Genomic DNA, 19,202 nt, shown 5'->3' on the forward strand with positions numbered 1-19,202 from the left:
CCCACCAGACACCGAGCACGCCTGACGCTGCCCCTCTGCATCCCCCCCAGGAGATCCCCTTTTATCACATCTGGAACGGCACACAGCAGTACCTGCACTGCACCTTCACCTTGGAGCGTGTCAGCCCCAGCACCAGTGACCTGGCCTGCAAGGTGTGGGTGTGGCAGGTGGAGGGTGACGGGCAGAGCTTCAACATCAACTTCAATATCACCAAGGTGGGCAGGGAGGGCATCAGCACTGCCCTAATGTGCGCCACACACCCAGGCCTACCCTGACACCTCCTCCTAGAAACCAGAAACCACTTGGCCTTTTCCTCTGAGTCTCCAAGGAGAGGTGTAAGTGCAGACAGGCAGATGCAGACAGATGCAGTGGGACTTGGGAAGGGACTGAAGAGGATGTGGGAGCAGCAGGAGAGGAGGGGTGGAGCGTCCTGGGCTTCGAAGGATCAGTAAGAGTTAGGCAGCACCAAGGGAAGGGCAGCATTTCTGGCAACGGGCACTGAGTTCAAGGACACAGGCGGTGAGAGGAGCACAGTGAGTCCTGAGTGTTCAGCAGACTCTGGGCGGGGGTGACTGGGAGAGGGCCGGTGGAAAGGAGGGGAGTGAGGCCAGATGGCTCCACTGCTCACTGGCTGTGTGACTTTGGACAGGTCACTACAGCTGAGCCCCAGTGAGGGGATGCCCAGGAAGCCCCAGTGCTCATGTGGCACCATGCTCTGGGGTGGTGTGGGCACTCCCCCAGCAGGAGGTTTCAGTGGGCCTGGGCCAGGGAAAGTTCTAACAACACCTTCACCTCTTTGCACCACCAGGACACAAGATTCACTGAGCTGCTGGCTCTGGAGAGTGAAGGGGGGGTCCCAGCCCTAGTGGGCCCCAGTGCCTTCAAGATCCCCTTCCTCATTCGGCAGAAGATCATTACCAGCCTGGACCCACCCTGTAGCCGGGGTGCCGACTGGCGGACTCTGGCCCAGAAACTCCACCTGGACAGGTGCATGGGAGATGGGCAGGGAGGGATTGCAAAGGCCACCTGCAGCCCAGACTGGCAGGGTAGGAAGGGTGGGGTGGACAGGACACTCTATGGAGCCTATGCCCCATCTACCAGCAGCCAGGGCATTGAGTATGCATGACAGAGGGGATGCCCTGCCTTTAGGTGGGCTGGGTGGCAGGAGGCAGTAGCCCGGGGTGAGGCCAGGCTACTAATGGACTCCCTTCCTCCCCTCCCGTCCACAGCCATCTCAGCTTCTTTGCCTCCAAGCCCAGCCCCACAGCCATGATCCTCAACCTGTGGGAGGCAAGGCACTTCCCCAACGGCAACCTCAGCCAGCTGGCGACAGCAGTGGCAGGACTGGGCCAGCCAGACGGTGGCCTCTTCACAGTGTCGGAGGCTGAATGCTGAGGCCAGCCAGGCCCCCAACACCTACACTCTCACCAGCTTTGGGACCCACCAGGGACAGGCAGAAGCCTGATGGGGCCCCTCCCCCACACCCAGGGGAGCTGCCTGGACAGGCCCCCTCCTGGTGGACACTGTCCCTTCACACTGGCCCTTCAGACCCTGCCCACGCTCCCACCCCTCCGTGGCCTGCCAGGCCAGGCTTGGCACTGCCACCTGCCCTGAGGGCCGAAAGCCAGACCAGGCCCAGCCCATCTGTGTGTGTGTATGTGTGTGGTGCTACCTCTCCCCCTGCCTCTGGCCGGGGGCCGCACACGCGCGGCATGCGCGCACACGCTGGGCTAGGGATGTGGCCCTGGAGCTCCTGCCTGAGCTGGACCTTATGCAAACATTTCTGTGCCTGCCAGGTAGGGGCACGTCTGAGGGGCCCGGCTCCAAGCCTGTGGGACTGAGGGCCACAGCCGGATGGGGGGGCGGCCCTGGATTCAGGCACACGACCCCCACACAGGCATGTGCCCACGCATGTCTCGTGTGTCATCTCACCAGCTTCCACCCTCCCCCGCACACACATCTCATGCTGTACACCTGGAGGCCACTCACATCTCTCACGCCCGGTATCAGTCCACATCTGCCTCTCACATGCTGCCCTTCTCCCACCCACCCAGGGACACCCAAAGGCTCCTCCATGATCCCCCCTTCCCCCAGCCAGGAGGAGCCTGCCCAGATGGGGCGTGTGAATATGCAACGGGAGTCCTGGGCTGGTCAATGGCGAGTGTGCGTGCCGTGGCGTGCCCGCTCCTGGGCCTGTCGTGTGAAGCTCGTGCCCTGACTCTGTCTTAAGTGCATTCACGCACTTACACTTGGCCTTATGTACACAGCCTTGCCCAGCTGCCGGGGCGCGTAGGGATTTTAGCGGACGTGAATGTAAATAAATTATATATATATTGCTAACCCAAGTGCTGCTTCTCTCGGGGAAGCCAGAGGTTGAGGCCAGTGGCCACAGAGGGGTCACATGCAGGCTGTTCTTAGAGTCCTGGGTGGCTGGGCCTGGCTGGGGGACAACTGGGTCCCTGGCCCTAGTCCAGCATAGCTGGTTCCTGGAGACGTCTTCAGACATGGGCCAGCTGGGCCAGGCGGCAGGCAACAGCAGTGACCAGGGCTGCACCTTTGCCCGACCCATCCTCTGACTGCAGGAAGGTGACCACACAGCGAGGGGCCAGCTCTTGCACAGTGGCCGCCACCAGGCGAGAGAAGCTGTGAAGGGGAAGGGCTGAGGTGAGCCCAGGCCAGCCAGGCCCTATCTGGCCATGTCTCCCCACCCAGCCTGGCACCCAGACTCACTGGGGGTGCAGCTTGTAGAGGGTCCCATCCACTCCCACAGACACAGTCAGCTCTTCCAGGCCCCGGTTCTCACGGATCTTCTCCACCACGGCAGCCACACCCGCTCCGCAGAGCTGGGCCGCCCGCTGGGACACGGCCTGGCACACCTCCAGGACCATCAGGGCATCATCCGAGGTCAGGGACAGCCCCAGATCCTCAAGGATGGCTCGGACCTGTCTCAGAGCCAGGCTGTCACTGGGGACAAGAAGGAATAGAGCACAGAGAGGTAGGGTCCGGCATTAGCTCCCCCATCTCTATGACCACCATCCTCCAGGGTGAATCTCCCTCCTACGAGCATTCCACCCAAAGTGAACAGAAAGACCCTTTGAGAAGTGGGAGGAGGTAATGCAGGTCTCAGCACCTTTCAATCTCAGACAGAAACTTGGTCTTAAAAATGTCCCTGGTCTGAAGGCATTGGGACAGCTGACCCCGGAAGAGAACTCCAAGACTGGTCAAATGCAAGAGGACGTGGCGGACGATCTCCCCCAGGTACATGCCACTGATCATCTTCTCAAACCTGCATGAAAGTGTGTGTGCCCACAGGGTAGGAGATCCCACCAACTACTATCACCAGTGGAAGTCACCACCAGCCACCCCTGCCCGGCCCGGCCCACACCTCTGTTTGCCAGGGTTGATGGTCGCCTGGTCCACACTTGCATCGAAGCAGGTGCTGAGCATATCCAGAGACCCATCATCCCCAAAAGCACCCCACTCCATGTTGATGCACATGTGGCCTGTGTCCCCAGCCACTCCCTCCACATTCCGGAGCTCCTCCATGTAGCAGGCATTGGTGCCAGTTCCTGCAGAAAGGCCAGATGAAGTGGGAGCCATTTAATAAATCAGACAAGACCCCTCTGAGCCCTTCCTGCACTGAGATGGCAAAATTCCGGCTTACTTTTTACCTCTCCATCTCCGCACATTCATGCCCTGCCCCAGGTCCTGGTCTTCCTTTCCAACATTCCTTCTGCAGATTCTGCCAGCACCAAGCCCTCTGGGCCACCACTTCCCCTACCAGCACCACCATCAGTGCATCTCTCATGCTACCCCAGGCACTCCTAAAGATGCCACCAGCCATGTCATTCCCCTGGGAGATGTGTAACAGCCCCCCATTGCCTGCAGGAGAGAGGCCTAAACTCCCCAGACTGGTCTTCGGGTCTTTAGTCAGACTATCAGGTGCTGGGCCAAGAGTTACCCATGTAGACAGGAGTCAGACAAGAGGAGCCCACAGTGGCCAGAGGCAGGGCAATGAGCAGCCAACTCAGATACTGCCTGTATGTGCCCAAATCAAGGAGTCCCAATGAATCGTCCTGCCTAGAGGGTCAGGAAAGGCTACAGAGAAGAAGCGACATTGGGATTTGGCCTTGAAGCCAAGAAGCACAGAAAGGAACAGTATTCCAGGCAGAGGGCAGAGGCATCCCCTTCCTATCCCCAACACACGGTCAGCTCTAGGCAGGGGGACCTTTTGTCAGCCCCACCTGGACTTCCTCCATCCAGTGGTTTATTCCCATGGCAACCTGGGCATACCTCTCTGAGCACCTCCCCATGCCAGGCTCTATCTTCAAGAAGCTCCCGGTCCCATGAGAGGCTATCATGCACCTCGTGCTTTAAGAGACTGATGCCTGAGGACCTGTGGGAGCCCTCCTCCACCTAGCCAGATCCCTTCTTCTTTTAAGGCTTTCATTGCAAGTCCCACTCATTGCGGGACCCCTTCCTTTCTGAGCTCAGCCTGTCGCCCTGGCTACAGATTCAGATTCAGATCTCTCTGATTGCCACATGCTATTCTTGGCTTAACCCCTGCTAAACGGTCAGTTCTGAGAAGGCACGTGTTTCCCCTCTTCTTTATGTATTTTCCTGCCCCTTCACCAAGCCCCCAGCTGGCCACAGGACAGATGTTTAATAAAGACTCAGAATCTTGGATAACCTGAAGGACCCTCACAGCTCATTCTCTGTCAACTCCCGGCCCCACCCAGCTCCAAGCACCGAGAGTACCATGAGCCAGGCACTGTGCCACTCTTTGCCTCAAGACACATGTTATTATCTCCATCTTAGAGATGAGGAAACTGATGCGCTGGTGACCTGCCCAAGGTTGTACAGGTGGAAGTGACAGAGCCAGTATTCCCACCCAAATCTATATGATGCCAAAGCTGATTCATCTAATAGAAGGGCAAACTGAGGCTCAGAGAGCAATGAGCCAGCAGCTGAGCTTGGCTAGACACCCCAGCTCCAGACTCTTAGCCCAATAGAGTGTTCCAGGGGCCCATTGGGTCAGATGGGAATGATCCCACACCCCCAAGGCCAGAGAAACATCCAGTTAGCATCAGGCAGTAGGGGCACAAAAGAGCAGGACTCTCTCACCAACGATAAGGCCGACCTCACAATGGGGGTCCTTATAGCCACAGGACATCATGGTTCCCACTGTGTCATTGACAATGGCAACAACATTCAGCTCCATTGCCTGCACACAAGAGGATGATGTTAGTTGCTGGGCAACATGGTCGTCACGGCAACCAGTGCTGGACCCAGAGGTCTCTCCTGCAGAGGGTCCTCCTCTTAAGAAGTGAGAGGCCCTTTGCTCCCCTTAAAGGCCTGCCTCAGTCCCAAAGCCCCCCTGGAGGCACACTCCTTACCTGTCTGCGCCCAAGAGCTTCCCGCAGCAGACGCACAACATCTTGGCCCTCACAGCCTGATGCACTGAAACCCTTTGTCCAGTTCAGGAGGATGCCCTGGGGTGGAACCAAGGCAGGGCAGGAAGCTGGAGGCCCCTTGGAATCTCACTTGGCCTCCCCAAAGCCTGCATCCCCTCAAGCATACAATGTCCCCCCTCCATAAGCAGGATCCCAGGCCCACTCTGTCATACAGTTGAGGGCCTTGCCCTCTGCCCCCTGCCGACTCCTCAGAAGCCTTCCAGTGTGAAGAAACCTATTCATAACTGTTCAGCCTATGTCTTCTAGATTAGTACCAGAATGCTCAGATGGTCTCAGGGTGTGGCCATTTTAAGACAGTTGCCCAGAAGGAACGGCCCTTTGTAATTAGGTTAGGAAGGAATGGAGCTGGTCAAAAAAGTGCTGTATGTGAGAACGGAGAAGGCTCAGGGGGTCCACATGACAGCAGATTCTGTTCTTCCAAAAAGAACTACCCAGGGTCGCTTGAGAGAAGGAATTCTCGGAGCTGGGACAGAGCCGTGTCAAGGGAGAGGCACTCGTGTGTTCCAGATGTAAGTGAAGGACAAATAGAAAAGCCAGAACCCAGATACCTGGGCAGGACGTGAGGGGACAAGACAGATGCATCTTACTTGTGAGAAATTGGCCTTAAATTGTGAACTTAGCGGCGGGGGCTTGACTGTACTTTCCTTGGTGTGCTTCCTCTGCGCGAGGGGCAGGGGAATTAGTCCACCGCTGACAGGAGAAAATGACTGCTCCCCACAAGTAGAAGCATGGAGAGCAGGTCAGAAAATCTCTAGGGCAGGAGACTTTAGAAGTACTAACCAACATTTCCCCCAGTAATATTCTGTTTTATCACTTTTCCTATGTGACCACATCTAGGGTGCTCTGTGCTCACTGTCCCAAAAACAGAAACCAGAAAGAGTGAGAGAGTGAATGAGAGAGAAGGCAGTTTGGGGAAGACCAAATCGTGGGAAATAGCAAAGCTTCCCTGCTCCAGGACGAGACAAAGAACCCCTGGCCTGGGGAAGGGGAGGTGCGGCAGTCACAGGCAGGTTTCGGATAGCTTCTGGAGAAAGGCATTCCATGCCCTCCACCCTGGGCCCACCCTTTCGGGGGAGGAAAAGAGACAAGGGATTTGGGTGGTCTGAGCGCAGAGGCGGCCTCTGCCCAAGGAGGTGTCAAGACCCAGGAGAGGACGTGGCAGAGTCCGGATGGTGGAGGCCTGGGCGTCTCCCCAAGAGTTTCCCCTTTGTGTCTGCACATTCTTTACACCAAAGCGCGATCGCTGTGCAGCGGAGGGTGGGGAGGGCTACCTGGGGAAGGGGGCCTCTGAATTGATCAACATCAAGTTTTCACCACTCCGAAGAATGTGGGCTCAACACAGAAACTTAATTCAGTGATAGAAGATCAATAGGATAGTGTTTCTTGCATGTGTGATTTTGCATCTTGAGTCCCACCTGCTTCTCATACCTTACAAGAAACAATCAAAAGGCGCCAGCTGCTAGGCCTGGAGAGAGGGGACCAGCAGAGATGCTGTGGAGTGTGAGGGGTAGAGGAAGGCAGAGGGCAGGGACGCGCATCTGGGAGGTCAGAGCTGGGGCAGAGGGCAACAGCCGCACAGGGCTGGTTGGAGCCCAGGAGGCAGAGGTATGGGAAGAACACAGTGGGCACCTTCAGGGACAGTGCGTCCCTCATCATAGCAGTTTTTCAGCAGAAGTTGGGGGTGCTGAGGACAGTACTCCTGGGAACTTGGACCAGAGGTCCAGAAAGAGCTGTTTCCATGACAGGCTTCAGGTGTGTGCCCGAAAAGTCTAGTGCTCTTGTTGAAGGACACGTGGAGGGGTGTGCCGAGTGCCTGTTGCTCTGCCTCCCCAGTTAGGGGCCCAACCCCAGCCAGGCACTGAGAGGGACACTGGCAAGGCTGGGAAGGGGAGAGAGGGCAAAGAACCTGTGTGAGCACAGCCCCTTCGAGCGACTGGAGCAAATGCTGCTCCCCGAGGCTCCCTTGGCCAGAACACAAGTGCTTGGGTGAGCCCAGATCTGGGCCTACACTGCTCCCCAGTGCCCAGACCTGAACCTGGCTCCACTCTCCTGCTTATTGGCAGCCCCCAGGGATACCGTGCCCTTCTCCATCTCCCTCTTCATGACCCTGGATTCCAGGCCACTTGACCACATCCATCCATTCGGACACATTACATCTAGGGAAACTGAGTGCAGGCTCAGCCTAGCGGTACCTCCGCCTGCCCCTCCCCCAGTCCAGGGCGCCTGAAGCCTCTCCCCAGCCTCCTGTGACTCCATGAAGGGCATGTGGGTGGAAAGCCCCTGGGGATGGCTTCTCCCAGCCCCCCCCTCTCACCTGGTCCAGGCCAAGCTGCCTGCACGGGAAGGAGAAGGTGAAACCCAGGGGGAGGCTCTGCCCGCTCAGGCCCTGCTTCTGCTGGAAGTCCAGGATGCAGTCCACGATGTGGTCAAAGAGCTGAGGGCGGGGCAAGTCAGCAGGTGGCGGGGGCACCTGGCGCTCCCCTGCCCCTGACTCAGCCCCAGGTTGTGGGTACCTGCTGTCCAGATCCCTGAGCCACACACTCAGGGATGGAATAGATCTGGCTGGTGATCTGCACATCTTCTGTGGCCACATGTACCAGGAGGACTCGGAAGTTGGTGCCCCCTAGGTCCAGTGCCAGGAAGTTACCCCGCTCTGTGGGGCAGAAACCCTCAGTGTCAGGACAGAGTGGTGGCTTCACCCCAGCACACACTGTGAGCCCCAGGAGCCCACGTCCCAGCCACACACTCAAGCCAGGTCCTCACCACTGCCATCAGGAGTGGCCCGGACGTAAGTGGGCAGCATCCGGAGGGAGGAGGCCTCCCCTCGGAGCCCCTTGGCCATGGCCTCCCGCATCTGCGCCTGCACCATTGCCAGCTGCTCACGGTTCAACCGGAAGGGTGCCAGGGTCTCCTCTAGTAGGCACCGGTGGGCAGCCAGGCGGGCAGCCACAGCGGTCACCATTGCCACACCCCGGCCGCCCCCGTCCACAGAAGGGATGAAGGAAACATCACATTCAGGGACCAGGAGCTTCACTGTCTCCTGCAGGATGCTGAGGAACCTATGCAGACACATGGGAGGCGCACCCTGGCTTGGCACCAGGCCCTGACCCCCACGGGTTACTGAAGCCTAGTCCCCATCATTTCAAATCAGTTCAATTCTGAATTTATCTGTGCACCAACTACATGCCCAGTGCCCCTGGAGACCCCTCCCTTGCACACCCAAGGAGAAGCATCTTTTCTCTCCTCTAACCTCTTCTGGCCCCCAGCCTCCCTTTGGCCTCACTCTGCTTGGGTGACATTTGTACCCACTGCCCTGCAGCCACGGTACCAGAGTGCCCTTTGGGTGCGTCTCACACACACGTGTTCCTGCTACCTGCTTACGCAGGATCTGTGTTTTCCCAATACCTGGGGTGTCGCTCAAACACTCGGCCTCCAATGGCCACAGCGATACGAAGCGTCTGCTGCTCCCGGCTGTGCTGGAGGCGCGTGAGGACGGCCGCCAGGGCAGCAGCGCAGAGCCGGGCAGCTCGCGCGCACACGGCCGCGCACACGTGCTGCACCAGCTCCGCGTCTGAGGCCCCCGGGTTCAGGCCCAAGTCCTGCAGGATAGCGTGCACACGGGCTGTCCCAGCCGAGGGGCTGGGGGACAGGGTGCTGCTATGAGGCTCAAGTATCGCAGATGCTCCCTGTCCCCCTTTCCCCAAAGCCCCACGGCCCCCTGGGGGACAGAGCACCCTCCCTCTCCCTAGCGGAGAATCCCGTTGTCTAATCCCACTATCTTCCCACACTCACTCCTCCATCTGAGCCACATGCTCCAGCAAGATGCACCCTCGGCTCAGCAGGGCAGGGGAGGTGCAGCCGCCAAAGAGGATCCCTTGCTGGGCCAGGTGAGCCAGCACCTGCCGCACCAGCTCACCCAGGTACAGGCCGCCAATCATCTTCTCAAACCTGCCGGACAGAAGGGTGGCTGGACAGAGGCTTTCCTAAGCCCTTGGCCCACATGGGCCCAACTGCAAGAGCCCTCAAGGAGGGGTCATTTTCTTTGGGGTCCCCAGACTGGAGGTTCCAGAAGCCAATGGTCTCCTAGGAGACAGGTGGGTGTTTACCCAGACCTCACTGCCACCTCCAGCTTAGGTTAGGTTTAGAGGGCTTCTGGGGGGTGACAGGACCCAAAGGGGAGGGTGGGGACACTTTGCTCAGCTACCCCCAATCTCCAACTCCTGTCAGGGCTAGCCAGAGTCAGGAATAAGGGAGGGCCAAGGGTTGAAAACTCTGAGTTCTAGAACCTTGAGCCCTTCCTTCTTTGAGCCTGGCCAGGGCCCCCGAGGGAGCAACCTGGAGCTGCTGAGAGGGAGAGGCTGGGCCCTAAGGGCTGGAGCACAGGGACAGCTGAGGGGGTGGAGAGAAGAGCAGTAAAGGGCCTAGAGCAGAAGGTCAGGCCACCTCTGGGCACCGGGATTCAGGGACTCCTGGTCCAGGATGTGGTCGAATGTGGTCAGCACTGGCCCAAGGGCCGCATCATCACCAAAGGAGCCCCATTCAATGCTGACGCAGACGCGGCCCCGGTCCTCATCCAGCGCCGCCACGTGCCGCGCCTCCTCCATGTAACACGCATTGGTACCAGTGTCTGGCAGAGATAATCCCATCAGGGCCTGCCCACCAAGCAACCGTGCCTCCCACCCACCGCCACAAATGGCCCACGGCTCACCTACAATGAGCCCGACCTCACATGGCTCAGTCCCAGGCTCGCAGCCCATCATGGTGCCCACTGTGTCATTCACCACGGCAACCACATTAATGCTGTAGGTCTAGACAGAGGGCGGAGCAGGGAAACCTGGGGGTTGGGCCGGGCTGGGGCCCTGTCTTTGATGGAGATACCCAGAGTCCATGAAACATGTCCACATGCCCCACACATCTGTGTCACAGGCACTCTAGGCCCTCTAGGGAGGTTCCCCCATCCCCCACTCTTTTGGCTACTCCACCCCCAACTCAGGCCCTGGGGTCTCTGTGGCTCCCAGCCTCAGCCATCCTCTCCAGAACACCAGTGGCCCCCACAGGACCAGGACCAGAGTGAGCCAGTGTGGCACCTTGAAGACTGCACTGGAGGCCCCTTGCTGGCTCACCCTCATCCTGGCCTGACTCCTCAAGCCCTTCCTCCCAGCCCTGACTTCCAGCCACTCACACAGCATGACGACCATTAATCCAGACAGATTGGCCTCCTCAGGCAACCAGAATTTTCCATATGCCCTTCTCTGAAGCTAGATCTTCCCCAGCCCCAGCTTATGCATCTGGGAAACTCCTCCTTCAAGTCCCTGCTCAAGTCACAATGGGCCCTCTCCAGTGCTCCCAGAGTCATCAGAACCACCTCCTAACAGGGACAATCTTTTATTGGAATGAGGACAGGGTCAATGCTTTTCATCTTTGTTTCCCCCCCATGGTCCTAAGCATTGATATGACCTTTCTTGGCCTCAGTCTCTTACTTAGAAAATGGAAATAGTAGCAGCATTTATCCCAGGGTTAAACTGGATAAAGGATATAAGCAGGAAAGAAAAGCAGGCTCTCCCAGCCAGCCGGTGTGGCTCAGTGGTTGAATATTGATCCATGAACCAAGAGGTCACTGGTACAATTCCCAGTCAGGGCACATGCCCGGGTTGTAGGCTCAATCCCCAGTAGGGAGCATGTAGGAGGCAGCCAATCAGTGACTCTCTCATCATTGATGTTTCCATCTCTCTCTTCCTTTCCCTTCCTCTCTCTCTAAAATCAATAAAAACATATTTTTAAAATGAAAAGAGGGAGAGGGGAAGGGAGGGGAGGAGGCCCTCCCAGAAGCATTGGCAGGCCACATCGGCATCCCATCCCCCTTGCCTTCACTCACCCCCTGCCTCTTGATGGCATCTCGAAGCAACTGGACCACATCCTGGCCTTCCACACCACTGCACTTAAAACCTTTGGTCCAGGAAATGAGGGTACTCTGGGAGCAGAAAAGTGGGGTCACTCCAACAGTCTTCATGGGGCTGCAGCCCCTCCCCCTACCAGGCCCATAGCCACTCTGCCTCTTCTCACCCTATCCAGGCCCGTCTGGTGACAAGGGAAGGAGAAGTTGAACCCAAGCTGCAGGCCCTCGTTGCCCACAGGGTGCGCATCCAGAAATTCAGACAGGCAGCGAGCAGCAAAGTCAAAGAGCTGTGGGACACGTGAGGGGCTCAGCTCTGCCCACCGGAGCCCCAGCCACCTGTGGTCCCAGAGCCTGGGCAGTGAGCCCTCACCTGCTGACCAGGACCCAGCATCACCTCTTGGGGGATCAAAAACTCCTGGCTCCGTGGCTCAATCCGGTGCCCCTCAATGCCCGTCAGGGTCACCCACAGAACACGCAATGAAGCCTCCGTGGCTCCCAGCTCCAGCACCAAGAAATCTCCTTGCTCTGAGGGATAAGCAGGTCACAGAGAGGCATGCAGCTGTTGATATCAAGCCCTCTGCCTCCCAGAAACATGCCCAAGGCCTGCAAAGTCTTGTCAAGGGAATTTAGAAATGGGAACCTTAGAGATAGGGACAGGGATAAGAAACTTCCCCCTCCCCAGATTACAGCCCTCCCCCCAGACCTGGCCACCCATCTTAGTCTATGTCACCCACCAGTGCCATGTGGGATGGACCCCACATATGTGGGCAGCATCCGGACTACAGGGGCAGGGCTGACCTGGCCCCTCAGTGCCTGCTCCATGGAGCCCAGAAGGCTGGCTTGGATCTGCCGCAACTGTGTGCCCGTCACCTTGAATTGGTTCAGGCACTCCTGTACCTGGAGAAAAACAGGCTGACGTCTGGACAGAGCCCTGCTGGCCTAGCCAAGTTCCCCGACTCCAACCAGGACAGGCCTGCCCTGCCCGGCTCATACCTCCTCTCACCTGTCCAGACCAGCATCCCTTCCTCTGCTTCCAAAGGGCTGGCCTGAGCCCTTTCTGAGCCTTGCTGGTCTCCCCAGTACCACCCAGCCCCTCACCTCACCTTTTCCCACACTCTGGCTCTCTGGCCACTTACAGCCTGCACCCAGATCCTATGCCCTCAGACGGCTCCATTCTAGAGGAAAGACTCCCCCACACACTTCCTCCTGCTCCATCCCTTCATGGCTCCTCAGCTCACTACCCCCCAGCCCTTTCTACTTCTTTGAATTCAGGGTTTGGCAAGGCCTTTCTCCCGTCACACCAAGACTGATGTGCTCTGGGTCCCCAGTACCCTGAGCAAGCTGCTCAGCGAGTTGTCATTGAAGGAGCAAATGAATGAGCACATGCATGAACAAACTCCAAGTTCAGGTGCTTCCCTCTCCAGGTCCACTTGATTCTGGAGCCTGAGCAAGCCCAGCCCTCATTGTCTGTCCCTCTCTGTCCAATAGACCAGTGCTGAAGCTGGGGGGCGCTGGGCCTCCATAAGGAGAGATCTGTCTGGGAGCCCAGTGTGTTCACCCAGGTAGGCTTGGTGGTGGTCCTAGGACCTGTGAGTCCTCCCCCAAGGCTTTCCCAGCCCAGAACCCTTGCGGGCCTGGGGCTATGTCACACCTGGGAAAGCTCCCTTAGAGGAGCAGGACAGGTAGGGAGAGGTCACGTGATGCCTCAAAACCTGCCAAGCCAAACATCAGCGTGTGACTGGAGGGAAACTGAGGTAAGAGGGTAGAAGTCAGGAAAATATGACGGGAGTCTGAAGGTGAGGTGGTAAGGAGAGTTTGGAGGCCCTGCTTCGGAGGACAGCCCTCCCCTCAGTGGGCCATCCCTCCCGCAGACCCTGGGTGAGGCCCACCTACGCGCCCAGCGCCATTCTAAGCACCGAATGCTGCGTCGCCAGCTGAGGCTGCCCTTGTGGAGCTCAGACTCCAGTGTAGGGACAGAAAATAAGCAAATAAACCAATAAGATGGCCTGGTAGTAATGGGAGCTTTTTTTTTTTTTAAAGCAAGTCAAGAGTGACCAGGGAGGTAGAGGTATTTTTGGACATTGGTCGGGAAAGGCCTTCCTGTGGAGGTGACCTACATGAAGGAAGGAAACAAGCCATTGGAAAATCTGGAGAAAGAGCATAAAGGGATTTTCTGCAGTGCGAGGGGATGAATTTAGGGGGAGGCTGGGCCAGGAGCAGATCCGAGAGAAAGGAGGGGTGAGTAGGCAGGGAAAACAGAGGACAGAACACTCTGGGTTCTTCTCCACCAGAAGCCCACTGAGGGGAGCTTAAAAAGGGCCCTGAGACCTCCCCTCTACATGGAAACCTCCTCCGGACAACCTTCTGGCCTGTCCTTCAGAGGCCCAGCAGCCTCCCTGGGTTTATTGGAGGGTCCCAGCCGGTGACCCCGTTCTCCTGGGCTTAGCCTTTCCCAGGCCCCCACCTCCTGTTGCACAGGAATTCCATTCCTGTAACCTGCTGCCCCAAACTGGACCTGTATTTGTAAAGTAACTGCTGGGACACCTAGGTAAGGAGGCTGGGAGAGACTGGGAAGAGAAGCTGCCCACTGAGGGAGATGGGATGACTCCGTCCCACCCCTCGCTTTAGGAAGTGATGAGAGACAGAACCCTAAGGGGGCAAATGACCCTCACAGGAGTGCCAGGTGTTCAGTGGCGTGTTTATGTTACAGCAGATGCCTACAGCAGCCAGGAATGCTCAGAGGGGTTATTCCCGTTACAAATGAGAACACTGAGGCTCAGACAGGGACAGTCATCTGCCTAAGCCAAGCACTATTAAGGTGCAGGGTGGGATTTGAACCCAGATTTGTCTGACTGCAGAGATTATTTCTACATAAATATGGAGCCTTATAAAAACTAGCAATTTCTGAAAAGACCCCAAAGCTGATGAAAGTTGCAGTGAAGAAACCCCATAGGACCTGGGGTGAGAAAACTTACATCTGAGTGTTGCCAGGCCACTTCCTGGCCGTGTGGCCCTGGGCAAGTCAAACTTCTCTCTGAGATAACAAGTCACCTCTTATGTAAAACCCAGAGAATAATTATACTCAGCAGCGCCCCCCCCCCCATGCCTCCAGGGCCAGGGCCATCTTAGTCACAGCTGCATGGGGGCTGGAGGCGCTCTGGAAGGATTCCTTGGCTGAGAGGTTGTGGGGGCATAGGAATTAAAGGGGATCATGTATGTGAGAGTGTAAAGTGCTGCTCAGGTGTGAGGGGTGTGTTTTTATTGCTTAATGATAACAGCAGAATTACGGAGTTGATGGCTTGGGCAGATGGATGTTTTTCTTCCTTTTCGTCCTGGGTCCAGTGAAAGGTGCAAAAGGAGTGAGAAGGAGATGGCAGAAACCACGAGAAAGACAGGAGGGCGTCCCTGGCCAATTCTGGTGGGTGTGCAGCAGCCAAGAGAAGCTACTGGAGTCTCCCCCACAACCTCCCCCAGGGAAGAATAGGGAGAGACCTCAGCCAAGAGCGCGAAAAGCGAAGCACAAGAGAGGCTGAATCCAATACAGCTTCAAAGTGGGCTCCTTCGACCAACTTGACTGTCGGTCAGTCTGGGCCCATTGCCTCACCCCTGAGCAGATTTCCTGCTCTATTCAGCAGGAAAAATAGCACCCACTTTTTCTGCAAGGACTGAGAAGGGGTGGAGTAGTGGCCAGCCTATAGGACATGCTCACTGAAACGTGGGTTTCCTTTCCTCAGAGCATGAGGTATGGCCGACCTGGAGAGGCTGATTTATTGCCCTTCTGGTGACAAAAAGAGACCTGGGGGGAGGGTTGGGGAAGGGACTCTGAGAAGGGGAGCAGAGGGTGAGCCTGCGGTGCTGAGGTGGGGGCCAAGGCCATGGGAAATATGATATCCCTGTGAAGTCCCCCAAAGCCAAAGGGAATGTCTAAACTGCAGGTGTGCGCACTGGAGTCGGCAGGGCAGATGTGGGACGGCCACGGGAGCCCCAGGACGCAGGGGCATAAAGCGAGTGGAGGGTGGCATTGCTCACTGGGCCCAGCGGCGGGCGGAGCACAGAGAACATGGGTACAGCGGGGGCTGGGGCGGGGGCTGGACACACGGGAAGCAGAAGCAGAAGGTGCAGTGAGGGGTGTGCCCCACAGCTTAGGTAACAAGCCAAGTCCAGCAGATGTCAGAACAAGCTGGAAAACTAAAGCAGCTGCAGGAAATGATTAGAGGACCCTGTCACACGGCCCCCTCTGTCCTTTATTATCTCCTGTAACTCACTTAACCCTCCAAGGGGTGGGAAGGCTCGATTTTCTTTCCCCCCATTTTACTGATGAGGAAACAGAGACTAAGGGATGTGAAATGACTTACACAAATGTTTCCTGCCCAAGGATGTGGTATGCAAAGGCTCTAAATCTTGGTCAAGATGACAGGAGAAAGAGGGACTCGCTTCTGAGCTAACGGGAAGCGTATGTAGTAAGCTGCACTGTAGCCTGGATTCTGTGCGCCCGGCTGCATGGCCTTGTGGAGGGGCAGGAGGCCGGCAGGGGTAACTAGACAAGCGGGGAGAGGAAGGGCCTGAAGAACACAGCTTTCTACCAGAAAACCCGGGAGGGTCCTTTCTAGGCTGTCAACCCACTTGGGGAGAGGTGGTGCCTATGTGGCAAAGTGGCCAAAGCAATATATTTGGGGCTGAAACACCTCAGCTCAGCTCAGCTCAGGCTCCTGTCAGGCCTTAGCCCAAGGCACATCACTGCTCTGCGCTCCCTTTTCCTGAGCTGTAAAGTGAGTTGCTAATCCCCACCTTGTAGTTGTGTGAAGCCTCGTAGGAGACAGTTACCAGATCAGATATGAAAGGCTCTGAAAACTGGAAGGGGCTGCATAGATGTGATCCCATGGCCCCACATCATCTTCAGTCAATCCTGCTCTTGGCAGCCTTCAATGGGCACAGGACAGGAACCCAGTGCTGAACTTACCAGCTTAGAGCTGTCCGGGGAGCAGGGCAAGCCTTCCTGGGGGCAGCCGGGGGCTCCTTCCCCTTGCCACAATCGTTCAGGACCAATGGAAGCCATGTGGTTCCACAACTGAGAGTGGCCACCTATGGGAGGAAAGAGGCAGCCTGGGTGAACCACTTACTCTACAGGCCCTAGGAGGTTGTGACTCAGACCCTTAACTTTCTTCCTTTTGAAGGGGACAGGAAGGAAGTTATGGGCAGAGCTCAGAACCTCTGACCATCAGAGATCCCTTAGTAGCCAACCAGAAGGCTGTCAGTTTCCAGAAGCATGTGTAATAAAAGAGCTGATATTTCCAAAGCCTTTCATTCATGGTCATTCATTCGCATTACCGGTTCCTGATGCCTACTCTGCTGCAGGCTGGGGTACAGAACGAAGCCAATCTGGGCCCCACCTTCAGGGGTCTCACAGCCCTACAGCAGTCACAGTAGGGTGGACATAGGCATCTGTTGAGATGGGCATGCTGCTGTGCTTGGGAGTTCAGGAACGTGCTAGAGCTTTTGGGAGAAAGGGTGTGATGTGCTGTAGCAACAAGCAGGCTGGACCACAGAAGGTCTTTGTGCCAAGCTGAAGGGCATGGATTTCTTCTTGGAGATGGAGAAGGCGGGTGGGGGCGGGGATGTATGCTTCAGTAAGGGCTCCCACTAGTGGCACAAACTTGGGGCAAGTCATTTATGACTTACTTGAATTTCATTTTCTTCCTCTGTAACACAGAAGGAAATATCTACTTGTACGAGGTTGTTGTGAGAATTACGTGGAATCACACCTGGGAAAATGCTTTGGGAATTTTAATTTAAACCTCAGCTCCTGCGTGGGTTTGGGGAGGGGTAGCAGTGCAGAGTTGAAAGGGTCTCAGAGCCACTGCCCCAAGTGACTCAGTCTCAAAAGAACTTCGTTCAGTGTCTTCAGGTTTAATTAGCTGAATGGAAACTCTATGAACCTCAATTTCCTCTTCTAGAACAGGAAAAAAAGTTCAGCTCGCAATGATTCTGAGAGTCCTTCGCACACTCTGAAGCACTGTAGGAATGTCAGGTGTTGTGCTCACTCAGGCTAAAGGCAGTATTACTGTTCCAGGGGGATCCCAGGGGAGCCTTCAGTGATCTGGGTGCCCTTCAGGGGTGAAGGAAACAAGAAAGGCAGTGGAGGGCCCAAGATGGGCAGAAGGCATCTGTCCACCAAATCATTCCGCCTCTCCTCCTGGAAGAGCAAACTGCAGGAAAGATGCCGTCCCACCCCTCCCACCTTCTACTCCCATCACTCTGTGTGGTCACCTATAGTCTCCTAACTGCCTTTATCTCAGTACCCACCAGTACTGCCCTCTCTCAGGCATGCAAAGCCACGAGCTTACTCTTCACTACAAAATCCTCTTGTCCCTTGGTTTCAACAGCCAGTTTCCCCTGGGCCCCCTTCCTAAATCTGTCATCATCTTCATTAACCCCTTCTCTCCTCTCCCCTTAGACAATGGGGCTCACAGGTTTCTGATAGCTCTTCTTTCCACACTCCCTCTTTCTCTCACTCATTGCCATGATTTGATGAAAACTCCTCTGTAAGGGCTCCTAAATATACCTGTCCTGAGCCAAATCCCAAGTTCTAATGGTCTATTAGACATCGATGCTGGAGAGGCTCCTCAAACTCAACAGTCAGAGCCACATTCATTTTTCCCCTCACTTTTGCCCATGACTCTCCTGTCCTCCACCTTCTCCTGCTCTGGTCTGTCCACCTTCCCACCCCACCAACTCTCAACAAGTCACCAGAATGACTGTGCTAAAATGGATTTTATCATGTCATTCCCCAGATCTATCTCCCCTAAGGAAGTCAACTGTCGCATTGCGATGGCTTCCACTGCAGAAAAAAAAAGTTCAAAATCTTTATTGTGGCATTACAGGTCCCTCACACTGTCCTCCAACCAAGCTTCCTCTCACTACTTCCCTTCACACCCAGGCTATACACAGACAAGCCTCACCCAGTCTTGCTGTCCTGCCTCCACTCAGCATTCCCTGAGTCTGGAGCCACCGTGTCTGAGTCATCTCTGCACCATCAGCACCCATCATAAAACTGGGGGTGGGCAGGTGGTCTTATTCAGAGAACCAAGAAATCAGTTTCTAACTAATGTTCCCTGAGTCACACATACCGACACTCAGTTTCTAAATCTGTCAAATGGGAATGTTAGTTCCACATACATTACAGTTTCAAAGATTAAAATGGGGTAACTGAGGCAATCACCTTTGGAAAGGGTCAAGGGCTACGCACAGTGTGAGCTTTCACCCTCCTTTCAAGGCCCAGCTGGCTCAGTCATTCATTCATTTCCTCTTCTGTTTGACATTTGTTCAGCACTTCTCCATGACAGTCTAGGGGGACTGTGAAACTTCCCCCAAGAAACCCTAGCATTTACCCTCTCAGTAAATGTGTCCATGTCTGTCTCCTCCAGCTGAGAGTCCTTGTAAAGAGGGACATGTCTCCCATATCACTAGATCCCCAGCCCCCAGCCCAGGATCTATACACATTTGAAGAACTGTGGGCCTCTTGGCTTCCCTCAGCTCAGCTGAGCCAGCTACATGGAATGAGCCTGCCTTTGGAAAGACATCCCAAAGATGTTTGCTGGGGAGGGATCCACCACTGAGGACCAAAGGCTTAGTCTTTCCAGCCTCCACTCCTCCAGTATGGGCCAAACAGCAGAGATGAGGGTTGGGTTGGGGCTGAGGCAGGTAGGAACGAAACAGAGGCTCTTACCCAAGGAAAGCAGCAGTTGGTCAGTCTCCTCAGGCCTGAGCTCTTTTCTCTCAACATGAGGCATCCCACTGACTTGGTTTGTACCCAAAGTGAAACAAGTGACCAG

General features: G+C 56.1%; 2 protein-coding genes across 3 annotated transcripts in view; one reads left to right on the forward strand and one right to left on the reverse strand.

Moving 5' to 3' along the window:
• UNC5A (unc-5 netrin receptor A) overlaps window positions 1-2,339 on the forward strand; it is a 56,261-nt gene extending 53,922 nt beyond the window's left edge. For both annotated transcript variants that reach the window (XM_081135403.1, XM_081135402.1), the window contains 3 exons: window positions 51-215; window positions 809-987; window positions 1,230-2,339. In XM_081135403.1, the coding sequence (XP_080991529.1) occupies window positions 51-215; window positions 809-987; window positions 1,230-1,395 (510 nt within the window). In that variant the 3' untranslated portion in view covers window positions 1,396-2,339. The remainder of the gene's footprint in view (window positions 1-50; window positions 216-808; window positions 988-1,229) is intronic.
• A 75-nt stretch (window positions 2,340-2,414) lies between these two features.
• Window positions 2,415-19,160, reverse strand: HK3 (hexokinase 3; the record flags this gene model as incomplete). Its single annotated transcript, XM_081135771.1, has 19 exons — window positions 2,415-2,643; window positions 2,731-2,964; window positions 3,131-3,286; window positions 3,386-3,569; window positions 5,125-5,224; window positions 5,397-5,492; window positions 7,789-7,908; window positions 7,988-8,127; window positions 8,238-8,533; window positions 8,880-9,113; window positions 9,267-9,422; window positions 9,918-10,101; window positions 10,183-10,282; window positions 11,350-11,445; window positions 11,538-11,657; window positions 11,741-11,895; window positions 12,105-12,267; window positions 16,331-16,452; window positions 19,097-19,160. 19 exons carry the CDS (start codon window positions 19,158-19,160, stop codon window positions 2,499-2,501), a joined length of 2,865 nt encoding a protein of 954 aa, XP_080991897.1. The 3' UTR covers window positions 2,415-2,498.
• Between the last annotated feature and the right edge of the window lie 42 nt (window positions 19,161-19,202).

Source organism: Miniopterus schreibersii, assembly GCF_964146895.1.
Source record: "Miniopterus schreibersii genome assembly, chromosome: 4".
Lineage (NCBI taxonomy): Eukaryota > Metazoa > Chordata > Mammalia > Chiroptera > Miniopteridae > Miniopterus > Miniopterus schreibersii.